This window comes from Perca fluviatilis, chromosome 8, assembly GCF_010015445.1.
Source record: "Perca fluviatilis chromosome 8, GENO_Pfluv_1.0, whole genome shotgun sequence".
In the NCBI taxonomy this organism is placed as follows: domain Eukaryota; kingdom Metazoa; phylum Chordata; class Actinopteri; order Perciformes; family Percidae; genus Perca; species Perca fluviatilis.
Window position 1 is genome coordinate 34,846,965 of NC_053119.1, and position 15,958 is coordinate 34,862,922.

The 15,958-nt window shown below is 42.8% G+C and overlaps 1 protein-coding gene across 2 annotated transcripts in view; it reads left to right on the top strand.

Annotated features, from left to right (window-relative positions):
- The first annotated feature begins 598 nt into the window (after positions 1-598).
- The window catches only part of LOC120563677 (guanine nucleotide-binding protein G(o) subunit alpha), a 142,850-nt gene continuing 127,490 nt past the window's right edge, over positions 599-15,958 (top strand). Inside the window, exons 1-2 of one of the 2 annotated variants that reach the window (XM_039808030.1) lie at positions 599-1,362; positions 2,177-2,219. In XM_039808030.1, coding sequence (XP_039663964.1) covers positions 1,245-1,362; positions 2,177-2,219 — 161 coding nt within the window. In that variant the 5' untranslated portion in view covers positions 599-1,244. The remainder of the gene's footprint in view (positions 1,363-2,176; positions 2,220-15,958) is intronic. The other variant, XM_039808029.1, reaches the window with a different exon arrangement.

Below are 15,958 nucleotides of genomic sequence, written 5' to 3' on the forward strand. Positions count from 1 at the left end.
GGCTGTAACAGAGGTATAGCAGAACACTTCACTGTGGGAAACAAACTTGCCTTTGGTGATCCCACAGATGTAAAAAAATAAAATAAAAAATGAGACAGTGCTGATGGACAAGTAATAATAACCTCCAAGTTTCATTGGAAATGTCAGTTGGGTGCCAGACATTGCCAACAACCATTAGCCAGTAATGTAGCTACTGAGAGAAAGGAGGCTTTGCATAGCCTATTAGGCCTACCTGATTAATAAAAAAGAGTAATGACAATGGCTCTGATAATCAGTTAAACATACGGTGGTTAAACACACTCATAAGCAAAGCAGTGTTAATAAAAGTCACAACAGATAATCCAAATAATAAGGTAGGCCTACAAGCGGTGAGTTATTAGCCTAATTAAAATATTTCTTGAACACAGTTTTGATGCAACGGCGTTTGATTATTATTTTCTATCTGGTAACGGAAAGCCTAATATTGGACTATAACATAGTGCACCACCAGGCCGCGCCACTTATGTTCTCTCTCTCTCTCTCTCTCTCTCTCTCTCTCTCTCTCTCTCTCTCTCTCTCTCTCTTTTCTTTCACTGCTCTGACGTCAGCAACCTGCAATTGAACGAATGAACTAACGAGCGAGCGAGCCCCTACCGGAGCTACCGGGAGGCAGTAGAGTTACAGAGCGAGTCCCCGCCGCCCGCCTCGGAGGAGCCAAACGGAGGAAGGTCCACTGTGAGCCGCCGTGAGAACCAAACGATGCGAGCGCTGCTCCCCGCCGCCAAGCAACACATTTCCTAACGTTATTATCGAACGAGCGGAGAAGAAGTGAGCCGTTACCGTGATTTACCGACAGATACACAGTTACACATAAGGAAGACGGACTGGCGGACGGACAGTAAACAAGTAACCACCGAGACCGTGCTTGAGAAAACACACACACAACCGCGGTGGCTACATCGTGCTGCGTTTGCGTTGTGGATTCAAACCGAGCGGAGCCTCGATTTTAAATGCGTTAGCGGTGTCGTAGCCCCGGCTTGAATCGAGAGGGAGCTGCCCAGAGAGCGAGAGAAAGAGGGAGCATAGAGGAGTCGAAGGCATAGCACAGAGAGAAAAAAAGAGGAGGAAATAACACCAAGACAGGAAAAAGAAGGATTTGCAACTAGCTTTGTTGCCACGCACAAGTTTCATTGAATCCCCATTTTATTGCCTGTATCACCGTGGATACCGGTATCGGTAACGCTATCAAGCTGTGCTCTCTAACCATGGGATGTACTCTGAGCGCGGAGGAGAGGGCGGCTCTGGATCGGAGCAAAGCCATCGAGAAAAACCTCAAGGAGGACGGTGTCACCGCGGCCAAAGATGTCAAACTGCTGCTGCTTGGTAAGAGAGTTCAGTTGTACCAACCGTAGGGCCCGTAGAGGGGAGGGTGGGGGTGAAAGGTGTGGTGTGAGGGGGTGGGCGTTTGGTAAAAGATGACCGTCTCTGAAGACAGCGGTGGATATAAAATAACAAACATGATTTCTATTATAAGCTAACCCAAACGTGAACAAAAAAATCCAATAAATTGGCTTGATTTGCCTGATTTTGCCTTCAAAACACACCCTGTCGTCTCATTACATCACTTTGAAGCCACCGGCTGTAATAGGTTTAGCAAAGATATGCCAGGTGGGTAAAATGTCATTTAGCATAATCATTTATTATGTAGGTAAAAGGTGGGAACTCTACCGTACATCAGAGGTGGATGACAGAAAAAAATGGCTGTATGCAGCAATGGAGGGGCCAGCATAAGGCAGTGTTGGTTAATTGGTTTTGGTAGTGGGAGATTGATTCTTTGTGGGGAAAGAAGCCTGTTAGTATTTGATATATTTGACTGACTAAATTGAAAGATGGAAGGTGGAAGGTAATGCAAAAAAAAAAAGGATGTTGAGGAAGGAAAGGGTGCAGCCACTTTCTCCATCTTTGTATCACCACCCTGCTGCTGCTGCTGGCAGCTTTATTCACTAAGGTTTTTAAGAGGCTGATTGTCTTCTTTCTCTCACTCTCGCTACCTCTCTTTCTCTCTCCCACCCCCTTCTCTCTCTGTCTCCATTTTGCTCTCTCACACATACATACATACACATACACACACGTATACACACACACAAACACACACATACGCCCTAGTTACATTGTCTTATTTTCTCTTATCCCTCAGGGGCTGGAGAATCAGGGAAAAGCACCATCGTCAAACAGATGAAGTAAGTCTCTAATAAGCACGGTCTAATAACCCTATAGAGTGGATGTGTGTTCCTTTCTCACTCTTTTTCTTTCTCTCTCGCTCTCTCTTTCTCACTCACACACACCCACACGCATCTCAAAATGAGCACCTTGATTTGGTGTCAAGGTTTTTTCTTGGAAAAGCGTGATGATGGTGGCCCTGAGCGCAACCCCAACTGACCTGTCAAACATCTGCTCACGCTCCAATCTTTCAGCCCTTGTGAAACACCTGATGTTGCTCTATGTGGGTGGAAAGATGTACCAAATTGGGTGTAGGGAAAAAAATAATGTAGGTGCAGTGATTTACTTTACTGCTATGTATGCAGGTGGTTGCTTATTCTGTCATATTTTGTTCTTAAATATGTCATGCAAATAGACTCTCTGTGTTGTCACTCTTCTCTCAGCGTATACTAGGCCTGCACGATATGAGGAAAATACGTGATGATGACGCTGTTGAATATCGCGATAACAATATATATTTCTTAACCCAAGATGTTAAAGAGTTACTTTTGTTATGACACCATCAGTTGCTGCTGGCTGTAGGGTTGGGCGATGTCCCCTAAATTGGCAGTTGACGATGTTTACGTAAAACATCGTGATGGACGATGATATCGTCGTCGGGGCCGGGGGGGGGTAGCGCATATCTCTTTACATAAATATTTTTTTCTACTACTATGGGCCAACAGTTAACATATAAACGATTAGACATACATTTAAATGCCCTCTGTAAATGGTGCCCTGCTGGTAGGTTTTACAACTTGACCTACTTTCACTTAAGTACGGTGCAGTAGAATCAATCAGATGTCCGTGATCTGCGTAACGACAGTACAGTGGGACGTTTGCCTTCAACAGAGCGACAGTAATAATCTAATCTACCATCATTACTGATTTTAAACTACATTCTCGGTTATGTTTGCACTGAATAACGCATTCAGTAAACAGAAACACAACTCTTGCAGCGCACATTAACAGATGCGCAATATTAGCTCACACATAAAATAGCACCCTCGTGAATTGGCCTACTGTTGCTAACGTACATTCATAAATCCTGCATAACATCGTCCCGTACCTACAGGACCTCAGACTTACTTATTGATGCACGCACAGAGAGTAGTGTCGAAAAACTTAGTCCAATGAGGGGAGGAAGGACAGTGTGATAGCGTTCCACTTTTAACGCTTTTTTCTCTCTCACTCGAGACCGCTGTGTCCAACGTTACTAGAAGGTAGAGCGAGCTACAACTGACAGGGAGAGAGAGCGAATGTATCACTACAGCCAATCCAGTCTGCTCAAAGCGATGGTCTTTTTCACAAATAGGTTGCACGTAAAGGGGGAAAAAGTAGCTTCCACTTAAGGAGCCCTGTGTCTTGTCTTTGTGTCTTTGCTAGTTTTAAGACCAACGCACTTGTCAATTTCCCGTCCAGCACCCGCGACTAGGATTAGTGTGTTTGACAGGGTGGGGGGGTGGGGGGCGTGGCATCACGATGGTGGCTCTCCATCGTGATGTCGGCCGCCATCACGATGGACGATGATATCGTCCATCGGCACAACCCTAGCTGGCTGCTGTAGCCTACAAAACCTTTATGTAAATAGCATGGAGCCTGCTGGCTGTGTCAGTGTCTGTTAACCAGGGGCTAGTCCCATATTGCCCTGATAAAATACCACCACAGTTCCTGTTTTACCCCTGTAGGGACTCTACAACTATGTTTACATGCACACAAATATTCCACTATTATTCCGAATAGGACAATATTCCGAATTTGATTCAGGTCACGTAAACAGTATTCCGAATAAGGCCTTTTTCCGAATATAGCATTTTCCGATTAAGATCTGTGGGATATTCCGGTATTGTTCGGGATTTAGAAGCATTCTTTGGACATGTATTAGAGGTGTTGAAATTAATCAGATAATCGATGCGTCGAATCGTGGACACGGACGATGCTGCATCGATAATCGGCCGGGCCATAATCGATTATTTCTGTTTACAATTTAATGTATGCCTAACAACCTTTCTGTTTACATATTCTGTTATGTTTTGCACATTCAGGAAGTGCCATGTGCTCAGTGCTGTAGTTTTATGTATCCAATTTATTTAGTATTGGAGCACTGCAGAATGTTTTTGTTTTGAAGCTTGAAAAGCTATGAATTAAATATCCTACATGGCTTTAATAGTAAAAATGTATTTGAGGCATCGAGATATCAAATTGAATCGCTGACGTGATAATCGGATTCGAATCGGGAGATCAGTGAAGATTCACAGCTCTAACATGTATACAGCGCATTCGTGTCTCAATCGGGGGTTTTTAACGCCTCTTGTCTGTTTATGGCTTATGGTCAGCTCTGTGCGTTGCTATGGTTGCTGTACACAAACCAACCAGCCAACAGTTTGCAAGGCTGCAGACCCGATAAGAAGGAGAAACACGGCTACCCGGAATATATTGTGCATGTAAACCTAGTTAGTTTTCCTGTGGTACTTACCAGTGAGTTTAGTGACTTAATTAAAGCTGTCTCTTTTTTCTTCTTCTATGGTATCATTATAATTTCATATTAATAATTATAGTGTCCTTTATAATACTCCTATAGGGACTTATCTGTGGCACTTAGTGCATAATCTCTTGCAAGCGTATTATAATTTAATACTGTTTTTGTGTTTACTATCCTGCAGCAATAATCCTATAATATATCTACACGATTTTCTGTAGTTCTTCTTAAAGATCCACTGGACATAGCATAGCCCCCCCCCCCGTCATTTTTATCTGTAATCCAGTTGTGACATATGGTTTCTCTTCAGTTGCCTCGGCTCATTTTCCGGACAGCCGAGTGCGTTTTAGCTGATAACAGGCTTTGGTTGTGAACGTAGAGTGACATATATATATATATATATATATATATATATATATATATATATTGACTGTGGGAAACTCAAACTCATATTACACGTTTACGTGATTTGGAGTGAGGCAAATACAAATCAATAGTTGGCTGTGTTAGTCCATATGGGCTTTAGGGGATAGTTTGGATTTTTTTTTTTTAAGTAGGGTTGTATTGAGGTACTTATTCATAGTCGGTGTATTATTACCTAGAGTAGATGGCGGTTGGCACGGCAACAGTTTGGAGTAGCGAGTACAGAAGCCAAGCAATGGACTGCTGTTGACTGGGGGCAGCTGCTAAACGTATTTTAGCCACAATCAATACCTATCCAAGTGTACACTATATTTGGAATATTTTCACAGATTCACCTTGCCGTCAAATAACCCTGGAGATGCTTGTCTACCGCTGCCTCAAACTAAAGTTGCAAAGATGAATTGATTGATTGTCAACTATTAAATTAATCGCCATCTGTTTTGATAATCGACTAACCGGTTTGAGCCATTTTTTGTATTACTGTTTATTTTATAGACCAAACAACCAATTGATCAATTGAGAAAATAATCGACCGATTAATCGGAAATGAAAAATAATGCGTTCGTTGCAGCCCTAACTCAAACGTTTAGTTAGTTTGTCAGTTTTGTTATTTCCAAAGTCACAGAATAACACAAACAAACGCAACAGTCGTAGCAGCGGAAGACCAGCAACAAGTAAAATTTAGTTTTAGTCAACTGAGTCTGGTGGCTTTGATGAGAGCATTAAACAGTTTCAGTTCCCTCCGTGCCGCAAGGTAAAGTTCTAAAAATATTCTTAATATAGTGTACAGATGTTGAACAGATTTAGATTTTTAGGTGGCTAAAATATGTTTTGCTGCTGCCCCTTGTCAAACAGCAGTACATTGCTTTGCTTCTGTGCCTGCTTCTCCAAACTCCTGCTTCTCGGCCGTGCCGAATTTCAAAAAATCCGAACTGTCCCTTAAAGCCTATAATGCTAATATTGCAGATATTATAGATTAGATTACATAAGATTAGATAGGTCCCAAATTGGGAAAATTGTAGTGCTACAGCAGCTTAATATCAGACACACAGCACACATACAGAATATACAAGAAATAATAAGTAGGGTTAGAATACAAGAACAAATGTTGGAAAAAAAAAATGATTAAAAGAAATACAAAGGAAAGAATGTACAAACGTGTTTATACAAGTTAGGAAGAAAAATGTACAACTACTTAAATAATATTTCTAAAGATGTAAGTAAAACCTATGTTTGTGCAAGTTGCACTTAGTGCAGTATTGTGATGAGTCTTCTTATCATCATCTTATCGTCTTAACACTCATTGATGACGTTTCTTAAAGTTTTATTGCCTGTGGTAGGAGTGATTTCTTGAAATAGGAGGTGAATTGCTGCTTTACACTCATTGTTAGAAACCAAAGTCACACAGTGTGGGTGTAACAGATTACTACGATTATACAAATTTTACTGTACAGTATTTCTTGACAGAAACAGAGTTTCCTTTTAGCTGGTTCACACCCCGCTCACTCCTTTCAGTCATTCCAGCCATGCCTCCTCCATGTTTCTGTTGTCTGTTTACAGCCTACAAGCTACTCTTGCTTATGCGTATGCTTGAGTTGATGGAACGGGCAGACACCATTGTCTGTTAGTTGTTGAAATGGAATTATTAAATATGCTCTGCAATGCTCCTCAGGGGCCACCTTACCTCTGGATTAAAAAGCAATGTGATACAATGTTCCCCAACAAAGTGATGATGTGTAATGTCCATGTCCGAAGCTTTACATAAGGCAGATATTTTCAAAAGTGCCAACTACTGTAAATGCAGGAGGGCCACCCTTCTGTCTTCCAAATGTCTTCCATGCTAGAAATAGCTGCGTGATTTGTGCAACTTCAAACCAAAATGTGTACTTTTCGCAATATCTTTCTAGTATTTTGTGTTTCTATACAATGAAGTCTGATATTCTAGAGAGGGAAGCTGCTTTTTAAGTGGTGGACAGCGCCCTACTAGGGAAGCCTTTACGTTCCCGTTCAGAGACGCTCTGCTATTTCCGGAACCGCATCAGAGGATTGGGATTCTCTAACTGCATTTTCTTTCACAGTGCTTTGAACATCTGGGGCGGGCTCAAGTGACCAATTGTGTGGGTGTGTGTGTGTGCGCTTTAAAGGGAGAGAGAGAGAGAGAGAGAGAGAGAGAGAGAGAGAGAGAGAGAGAGAGAGAGAGGGAGAAAAAAAGGGGGAGAGGGAGAGAGAGAGAAGATTTAAATTTGATGGTGTGTGTATATTGCACTGCTGAGTGTGTTGTAGCTGTGCATGCGATGTCAGCCATCGGAAATAAGAGTGATCTATTTCACTCGGTTCCATCATACAGACACACTTACCATTCATATACTGATGACATACGATTATATATCTCACTTTCACATGGTAAGCTCAGCCCTGACTGATGCAGCCAGAGTCCTCACTGGGACAAAAAAACAAACAAACATATTACTCTTATACTTAGATCACTTCACTGGCTTCCGATGAAATACAGAAATGATTTTTTTCAAATGTTGCTCACTGTTTACAAATCATTCAATGCATCTGTGACCTGCACACTGCTAACAAACCCTCCAGAACTCTTGGAAGGTTTTCAGTGATTATCGGCCTGCTGTGTGCAGCAAACTGCCTGCTATAACCGTTGTCTTTTCAAAGCAAGCTTGTTCTCTCAGGCCTATGGCTACCTCACCTCCATATCGAATTCAAATTCAGAGAGGCGTCATTAGCATGACCATATTGACACACAGCATTGCTAAAGCACATAGTACAGGGAATCATACACATTTACATACCATATCTCTGTCTGTCTGTCTCTTTCCCTATTCTATAAGTTCTTTATGGAAATGACTTTTGGATTGCGCAAACATTTACAGGAAGGACATGTGTCTGCGAAAACCCTCCCTTTTGAAACACAGATTAGCCTATTGCGTTCTCAGATGATGCAATCGCTCAGTGAGAATAACTCACGATAACGCGCTGATAACATTTTGAGGGAAGCACAGGTGCGTTTTTGTGTGTGTGAGAGAGATAGAGAGGGAGATTTAGGAGTGAGTGGATCACAGTTGTGTATGGATGAGTGAGTTATCAAGCTGTGAAGCTACTGCCCAGTCTAATGCAAAGCTGCATTTGTATGACAAGTCAATGAAAGGAATGACGAGGCGAGGAAGACAATGTGTGACTGTGCCGAAAAGAAGAGAATTTAAAGGAAAATGATTTGATTGGATTGTGGGTGTTTGTGTATACATACTTAAATGATCGCCTATCAGTGAGTGCAATGTCTGGGCCAACAACCCAAGGGACTTGGTCATGTGTGAACCGTGCACAGAGGGCGTGTGTGTGTGTGTGTGTGTGTGTGTGTGTGTGTGTGTGTGTGTGTGTGTGTGTGTGTGTGTGTGTGTGTGTGTGTGTGTGTGTGTGTGTGTGTGTGTGTGTGTGTGTGTGTGTGTGTGTGTGTGTGTGTGTGTGTGTGTGTGTGAGTGTTGACACCATCTGTTTATGGAGCCTATGTGTGCTTAAACGTGTGCAAAGGTTCTCTTGCTGCCCAGCTGGCGAACTGACCTCTGCAGCCGTGCTCACTGTGAGTGTGTGAGAAAAATAATGTAATGTGCTAATACAAGGAAGCCACTGCTTAGCACAGCCACTCAAAAAGTGGGGGAAAGAGAGAGGTCCTAGTGCAGGCCCTCCCCTCCCCCCCTCCCCTTTTGTTCTTTTGAAAGGATGTTTGAGTTGTTTGCGCTTTGCCGTTAAAGGCTCTGCTTCAGGGGCTGGTTCTGTAAGGGCAAAGTCCAGAGATGGATATAAGTTCAGAGGTTGCATACGATTTTAATTGGTTACGTTTTAAAAGGAAACTTGATACACACAAAGTTCAGCTTACTCGGCTCCATACTACTTTGTCTGCAAAAACAGCTGTATAAGGGCTCCGGAGGGACTGCTCTATGGTTTGAAAAATTAACCCTAACGATGTCATCGGGGTTATCTCGACTTGGGCTTGGAGATTACAAGTTTGTAATCGGAAGCATGCGTTGCAAACTGGGGCATTGTGTGGGAAAGACATTAGGCATTTACCAAAAAGGAAAAGTCTAATGAAAGATGCTATCAAGTTGATTATAATTTATGTTGCTATTCTGCTATCTAGTCATTTGCTGTAAATAATGGTGTCTTGTAACCTTTTTAGGCTGGGCAATTATTTTTTTATGCATGCAGGGTTTTTCCTGACTCAGAATGGGCCTTTGGGGGGCTGACTACGCAAGACAGTAAGCATGAGATTGATGAGAACAAGATTGCGTACAGTAAAGGCAATGAGTCTGCAGTCATGTTTCCATAAACGTATTTTTACGCGTATTTTGAAGTATCGCATTAGAAAATGTTGATGGAAACGACAAAATTCAAAAAAATAAATAAAATAATTCTCCAGAAAGTTTTTACGTTCGCTTGAGGTGGTTTTTGCCTTTTTTGAAAAAGAGTTAATGTGCAAAATGGGAGATGGAAACAGCTTTGCCGAATAAGTTGTGACGTAGCAAACATTAGGGGTGGGAATCACCAGAGGCCTTATGATACGATATCATCACGATACTTTTGTCACGATACGATATTATTGCGATTTCAAACATATTGCAATATTCTGCGATATATTGCAATTCATTACCTTTTTTCCAACTTCAAATTTTTCCCAATTTCAAATTATGTCCCCAAAAGGAAACTTTGTCAACATCTGTTTTATCTAAAAAGATACATTTCTCTGTTTGTTCATCTCACTTCAATTGTATTGCTGCAAAATAAGATTGTCAAGCAGACAAACTGACCAACACATATATCATAAAAGATCGATACTTGGCGTCTGTGTATCGATACAATATTGCCACAGAAAATATTGCGATACTATGCTGTATCGATTTTGTTTTTCCCCCACCCCTAGCAAACATGTAACTCGCATGACTATAGTCCCGTTATTCATTGGATTGAGGAGGGAGGATTGGGATATGGGTCCCATCCAGTGCGCCGTACACTTGTGGCACAAGGTGCGTAGCGCAGTTGCGGTACCTGTGCCCCAGCCACGTCAGGTAAATTGACGAATTGGTCAACCGCTTCAATCGTACGGCCCTGCACACCGTGTATAGCTACACAGTGGTGAACGGTTGTCTCGTTGACACCAAATGTCTTTGATTTAGCACGCTGGTTTGCAATCTACAACCATGCGTAATGTCAACTTGTGACATAACTACGCTTTGCGTAGTCTAGTTTATTCGCTCCAAACCAGTTGATAGAAACGCGTCCAATTCGCCTTTTCTTTTTTTCTGCCACATTTTAAAAGTTCGCTTAAAAATTCGCTAGACAATTCGATGGAAACATGGCTCGTGTTACCTTATTTGACAGTAATCTGTATGCATGTGCCTGTTATTTCTGACAATTTTATGAACAAAATGTCTATTATGCTCGAGTAAATGAAACCCCAATCAACAAAACCGCTTAAAAACATAATATTTATATTAAAATTCCACCGTTAAAATCCCCGGGAGAGTCACAGCCTGACTCTGGACGGTAAAACTGAGATAAGCGCCCCTATTCAAGTTAATGTTCTCCTTTTTTCAACTGTTGTTTGCCAAATTGCTCTTAAACACAGTCGGACAGGATTTGAAGTGCTATTTTCAATTCTCATCATTTTGGTGCTGGGGATTTTCCTTTGGGGCTGGCTAAAACCTCTTTGCGGGGTGCCAAACATTCCTCTATGCAGGAAAAACACTGGCATGAGACAATAATGTAATTATTCATTCATTCATGCATTTTGGGAAATGTGGGATCCAGTGTTGGTTGTAGCTTTATTAATACTCTTAATACTAAAATTGAGGATATCCCAGCCTCTTTGCTGGAGTACCACTTTTAATCAAAACAACTGACAGTCCTGATTTGAATTAGTCGTGTTTGCTCTGAATATGTTTCGGAAATTCCATATTGAGCCCTCTGGCTGCGGGCGCTTTGAGAAAGTGAGCACAGGGAGTCTTCCTGACTTCTCCAGGCCCCCTGATAGCCACGAGGAATCATACCATGACATCGTTTCATACCTGATGACATCTCCAGGTAATTTCCTTTCCAATCATTAACAGTTTACAACCCATATACAGCTATGCAAACTGTGAACATAAGACTGTTGCTGGGATAGATGCAGTTTAAGGTGTAGACACATATAGCCGACGGCTGATCGTTGACAGAAAACCCCGTCGATATGATCAGTCGCGTCCCCGAGGTCCAAAAAACTGCCACAGAACAGACCAAAAAGACGAGAGGAGACGAGACGTAATACATCTCTATAACAGCAGGCGGCGCTAATCTGTAATGTTGCCCAAGAAATGAAAACCGGCAGCTGATTGGACGAACGCGTCACATGGGTTTGTTTTCTCCGGAAATGCAAAGCCTGACTGTCATGGCGGCCGTTCAGAATACGATCTCATATTGTACTAAAATAGTTCACCGAAACGTGTTTCTGAAAACATTTTAAGCGAGAAATAGGCCGTGCAGTTGCTGAATCTGTCTTCATTTCAGCTCAACAAAGGTCAGTTTAAAAGATTTTTGTCAGATTTTGAGAGACTCTAGTCACCTCATTCCGCTCGCCATTTCCGGGTGAGTCCCGACTGCCCTGCCGCCGACCGAACATGTCAGGTCGGCCAAAATGAACGCCGACAGCCCCCCAGACAGACGACGGCACGGGACACACCGAACAGATTTGAGTCACTGACCTCGCCAGACTGTTTCAATAGAAATGGCCTCGATTACTTACACAACAATGTTGATTTGTAGTTCACTAACAGACTTACCAACTGATACCGAAACAGGGGAGAGCAAATGCTCTATTATAATTTCATCATCCTTGTTTATCAGGTAGGGTTGGGCATCTGTTTTTTTTTTTTTTCGATACTGGTGCTAAAACAACACTTTTAAAACGGTGCCGGCGCCCAAACGGTGGTTGAACCAATACTCTTAAAAAAAAAAGAAAAAAAAAAAGTTTATACATATATATACGTGTGTGTGTGTGTGTGTGTGTGTGTGTGTGTGTGTGTGTGTGTGTGTGTGTGTGTGTGTGTGTGTGTGTGTGTGTGTGTGTGTGTGTGTGTGTGTGTGTGTGTGTGTGTGTGTGTGTGTGTGTCGGCCCGCCCGCCGAGGAGCAGAAGCCGCACCTTCGCCAAAATGAAGACTTAAAAACAGAACATTTACTCGCCATGTGGCAGATAGCCATATAGATAGATTTAATTAATTAATTATATATTATTTAAATTTAATATTTAGTGTTAAATAATTGTAAAATGTAGTTCATTATTCAATATTCTTTAGAAATAAAAGTGTATTGATCTTTGAAAAGGTGTACCTGCATTATTATGCCATTATCATTATATTAGATGCAAATGGTCTCTCAACGGCAATATTATCGTTTATCGCAATAATTTCTGGGACAGTTTATCGTCCAGCAAAATTTGTTATCGCTACAGGCCTATATCTAAACGCGCTTCATCTAAACACGCATGGTCGGGACTATTGTCGTCACTTTTGACGCCGTTAGGTTAAGGCAAAGGTCGTGGGTGGGCTTACGTTTCCATGACCCGCAGAAAGAACGGGACAGTTGGGCTCAGGAAAACAATAACGGGACGGTTGGGTTTAGGAAACGTGACATGCGGGACATGATCCCCGCTCTCCAGGGTGAAAGTCCCCCTGCCCCCAACCAACCTCCCTAACGCGGGATTTTGGCGCTTCTACTACTACCGCCGTAGTCGCTCTTAAGGCCCCGGACACATAGAGCCGTTAATCGGCCGTCGGATGGTCTGGCGAGGTCAGTGACTGGAGTCTGTTCGGTGTGTTCCGTGCCTGCGTCCGTCCGAGGGGCCGTCGGTCTTCATTTTGGCCGATTTGACATGTACAATCGGCGGGGCGGGCACTGCTGGCAGTCGGACTAAGAGTGCTAACCCGGAAACAGGGAGCGGAATGAGCGTAACTAGAGTCTCTCAAAATCTGACGAAAATCTCTTTTAGTACAATATGAGATCGTATTCTGAACGAGCCGCCATGACAGTCAGGCTTTGAATTTCCGGAGAAAACAAACCCACGCGACGCGTTCGTCCAATCAGCTGCCGGTTTTCATTTTTTGGGCGACTATACTGATTAGCGCCACCTGCTGTTATGGAGACGTATTACATCTCGTCTCTTTGGTGTGTTCCGATGTACTTTTTTTGACCAACTCGGGGAGACTGCTCAGTCCCGACTGCCTTTGCTGCCGACGGTCGGCCGTCTGCTTGGTGTGTAAGCAGCTTTAGTGCTGAAAGGGAGAAGCTGCGTTCAGTTTCTATGGTTCCACATATCTGGAACAATACACATAATCTCAGCTCTTTTTAAATCAAGGCTGAAGACCTTTTCTTTGTAACACTGCCTTTTCTTAATTCATTGCATTCAATTTGTATTCATTTTTGACTGTATTTTAATGTAAAGCACTTTGAATTGCATTGCTGCTGAACTGTGCTATACAAATAACAACGCCTTGCCTTACGTCATCTTCAAACCCCGCGTAGCTGCTGCTCTCCGCGGTGCGTTCTACAAACACGCTGAAGGGCGCTTTTTGCGTCATTTCAGACGCTGACAGCCACCGTCCAGACGTCCGTATTTTACGAGATCGGAGTGAGAACGGGTTGAAAATAAAGAATCTTTAATCTCGAATGCACATCACGTCAGCCAGTCAGTCTTGACATTTATTTCATTTGTAAAGAACAGAACGGGGACTTTTCTGCATTTTCTGCTTTCGCTCTGTTTTGCTAGAAAACCCATACAATGTCGGCGGTACCGTATAAACCGAACATATTTAGGTCAATCATTGGTAAAAAAATAAATAAAAAATATTGATTCTAGGGAAAATAATCAATTTTAAATTTTATTTATATATATATATATATATATATATATATATATATATATATATATATATATATATATATGTTTATAGATGAATAGAAGTGTTCCTCATTTGTTCCTCACTGTAACCCACATAACAAGGCTCAACACCTTGCCAAAGGTATCTGCACTCAGTATTATTTAAAATAACGACAGAAAAATGCGTCCAATCCTGTGCCATTAGGATTCGAGCAAAGAAACCTCAAACCCATTCGGTCAGTACGCCGCTGTGTGTGTATAATACACAGAGCTTCACACCCTGTCTCTCTCCTTTTCTTCGTCTTTGGCTTGCTCTTGCGTGTGTGTGTGTGTGTGTGTGTGTGTGTGTGTGTGTGTGTGTGTGTGTGTGTGTGTGTGTGTGTGTGTGTGTGTGTGTGTGTGTGTGTGTGTGTGTGTTTGTGCCACGCTGACGTGATCGGAGGCGACCAGCCGAAGGGAGAACAAACGCTGTCCGTCCCTCGCGGCTGCACCGCTTCCCACAGGCTGTTCCCACCGTGTGTGTGTGTGTTTCAGAGTGTGTGTGTGGTTTCTCTACAACAGGAGATAATTAGGTCTAAGCCTCAGAAGAGGAGAATGAAAGGGGTAGATGGAGGGGGGAAAAAAAGGTGGTGGTATTTTTTGCAGACCCAGAGGGAGAGGGGGGTTATAGATGGAGGAACACAGAAAGGGAGTTTAAATGAAAAAAAAAAAATGAATGCCCAGAAAGAAAGAAAGAAAGAAAGAAAGAAAGAAAGAAAGAAAGAGGGGAGCAGTGGGCATAGAAAGGACTAACATGGAGGAAATAGGACGTTTTGAATAAGTGGTGGAAGTAAGGATGAAGAGGGGAAGAGCGATGAAGAATAAAGTGGGGGATGACGATAGAGGCAAATAAAGGGAAAATAAAAAATTAAAACGAGAGGAGAATTACAGGGACACCCCGCAGAAGCAACCAGGGAGAACAATTCGATCCAGGGAGGATGGGTGTGAATGAGGTTGGGGAGGTAAGACGAGGGAAGAAAAGGCATTTTTGAGCTGAAGAAGAGAGATTGGGAAGTGAAAGACCGTGTTCTCACTTATTAAAGCCAGCTAGAGGAAGTGACAGAGGGAGACGAGGACTGGGTCGGCAAGGTGCGAAGGGTGCTCCTAATCTGGACCCTCGATCATTTTACACACTTCCTCCCTTCAAGGAGAGAAAATTGCGAGCAAAAAAAAAAAAAAAAAAGGAAGAGAGGGAGGGGGCTCATGTCGGCACCAAACTCAAGAGACCGTCTGTAACTGGTCATCTGAAACAGTCCGTCAGCCAGATAGTCATCCTCCATTGGATAAATATAGCCGTGGGCGTGCTCATCGCCGGAATGATTTGATTGGCTGCCTCAGTGAGTTGTGAAATAACCGCAAGGGGACATCTCATGATAGGTGTGTGTGTGTGTGTGTGTGTGTGTGTGTGTGTGTGTGTGTGTGTGTGTGTGTGTGTGTGTGTGTGTGTGTGTGTGTGTGTGTGTGTGTGTGTGTGTGTGTGTGTGTGAGACCCCCGGTCTCTGTCAACCTACAGAGAGGACAAATAAGCTCACGTTTACTCGCTCTCAGGTACCGAAATTTTGATTTAGCGTGAATTGGTCCACGGTACTACAGACAAAAACAGTACTGAGTTCGGTACCCAACCCTAGTCCAGGAACTGGCATTGGTATCTGTACCGGTATCGAAAAATGTTGAACGATACCCGGGGTTAGGGTTGGGCATCGTTTGGATTTGAACGATTCTGATTCCAATTGCGATTCTTCCTTTCGATTCCGGTTCTTATCGATTCTCGATTCCGATTCTTTGAGGGGTGGAGTTGAAACCAACCAATGATTCACCTGAGTATTTTCTGTTCATACAGTACCGCTGAGGGCGACCA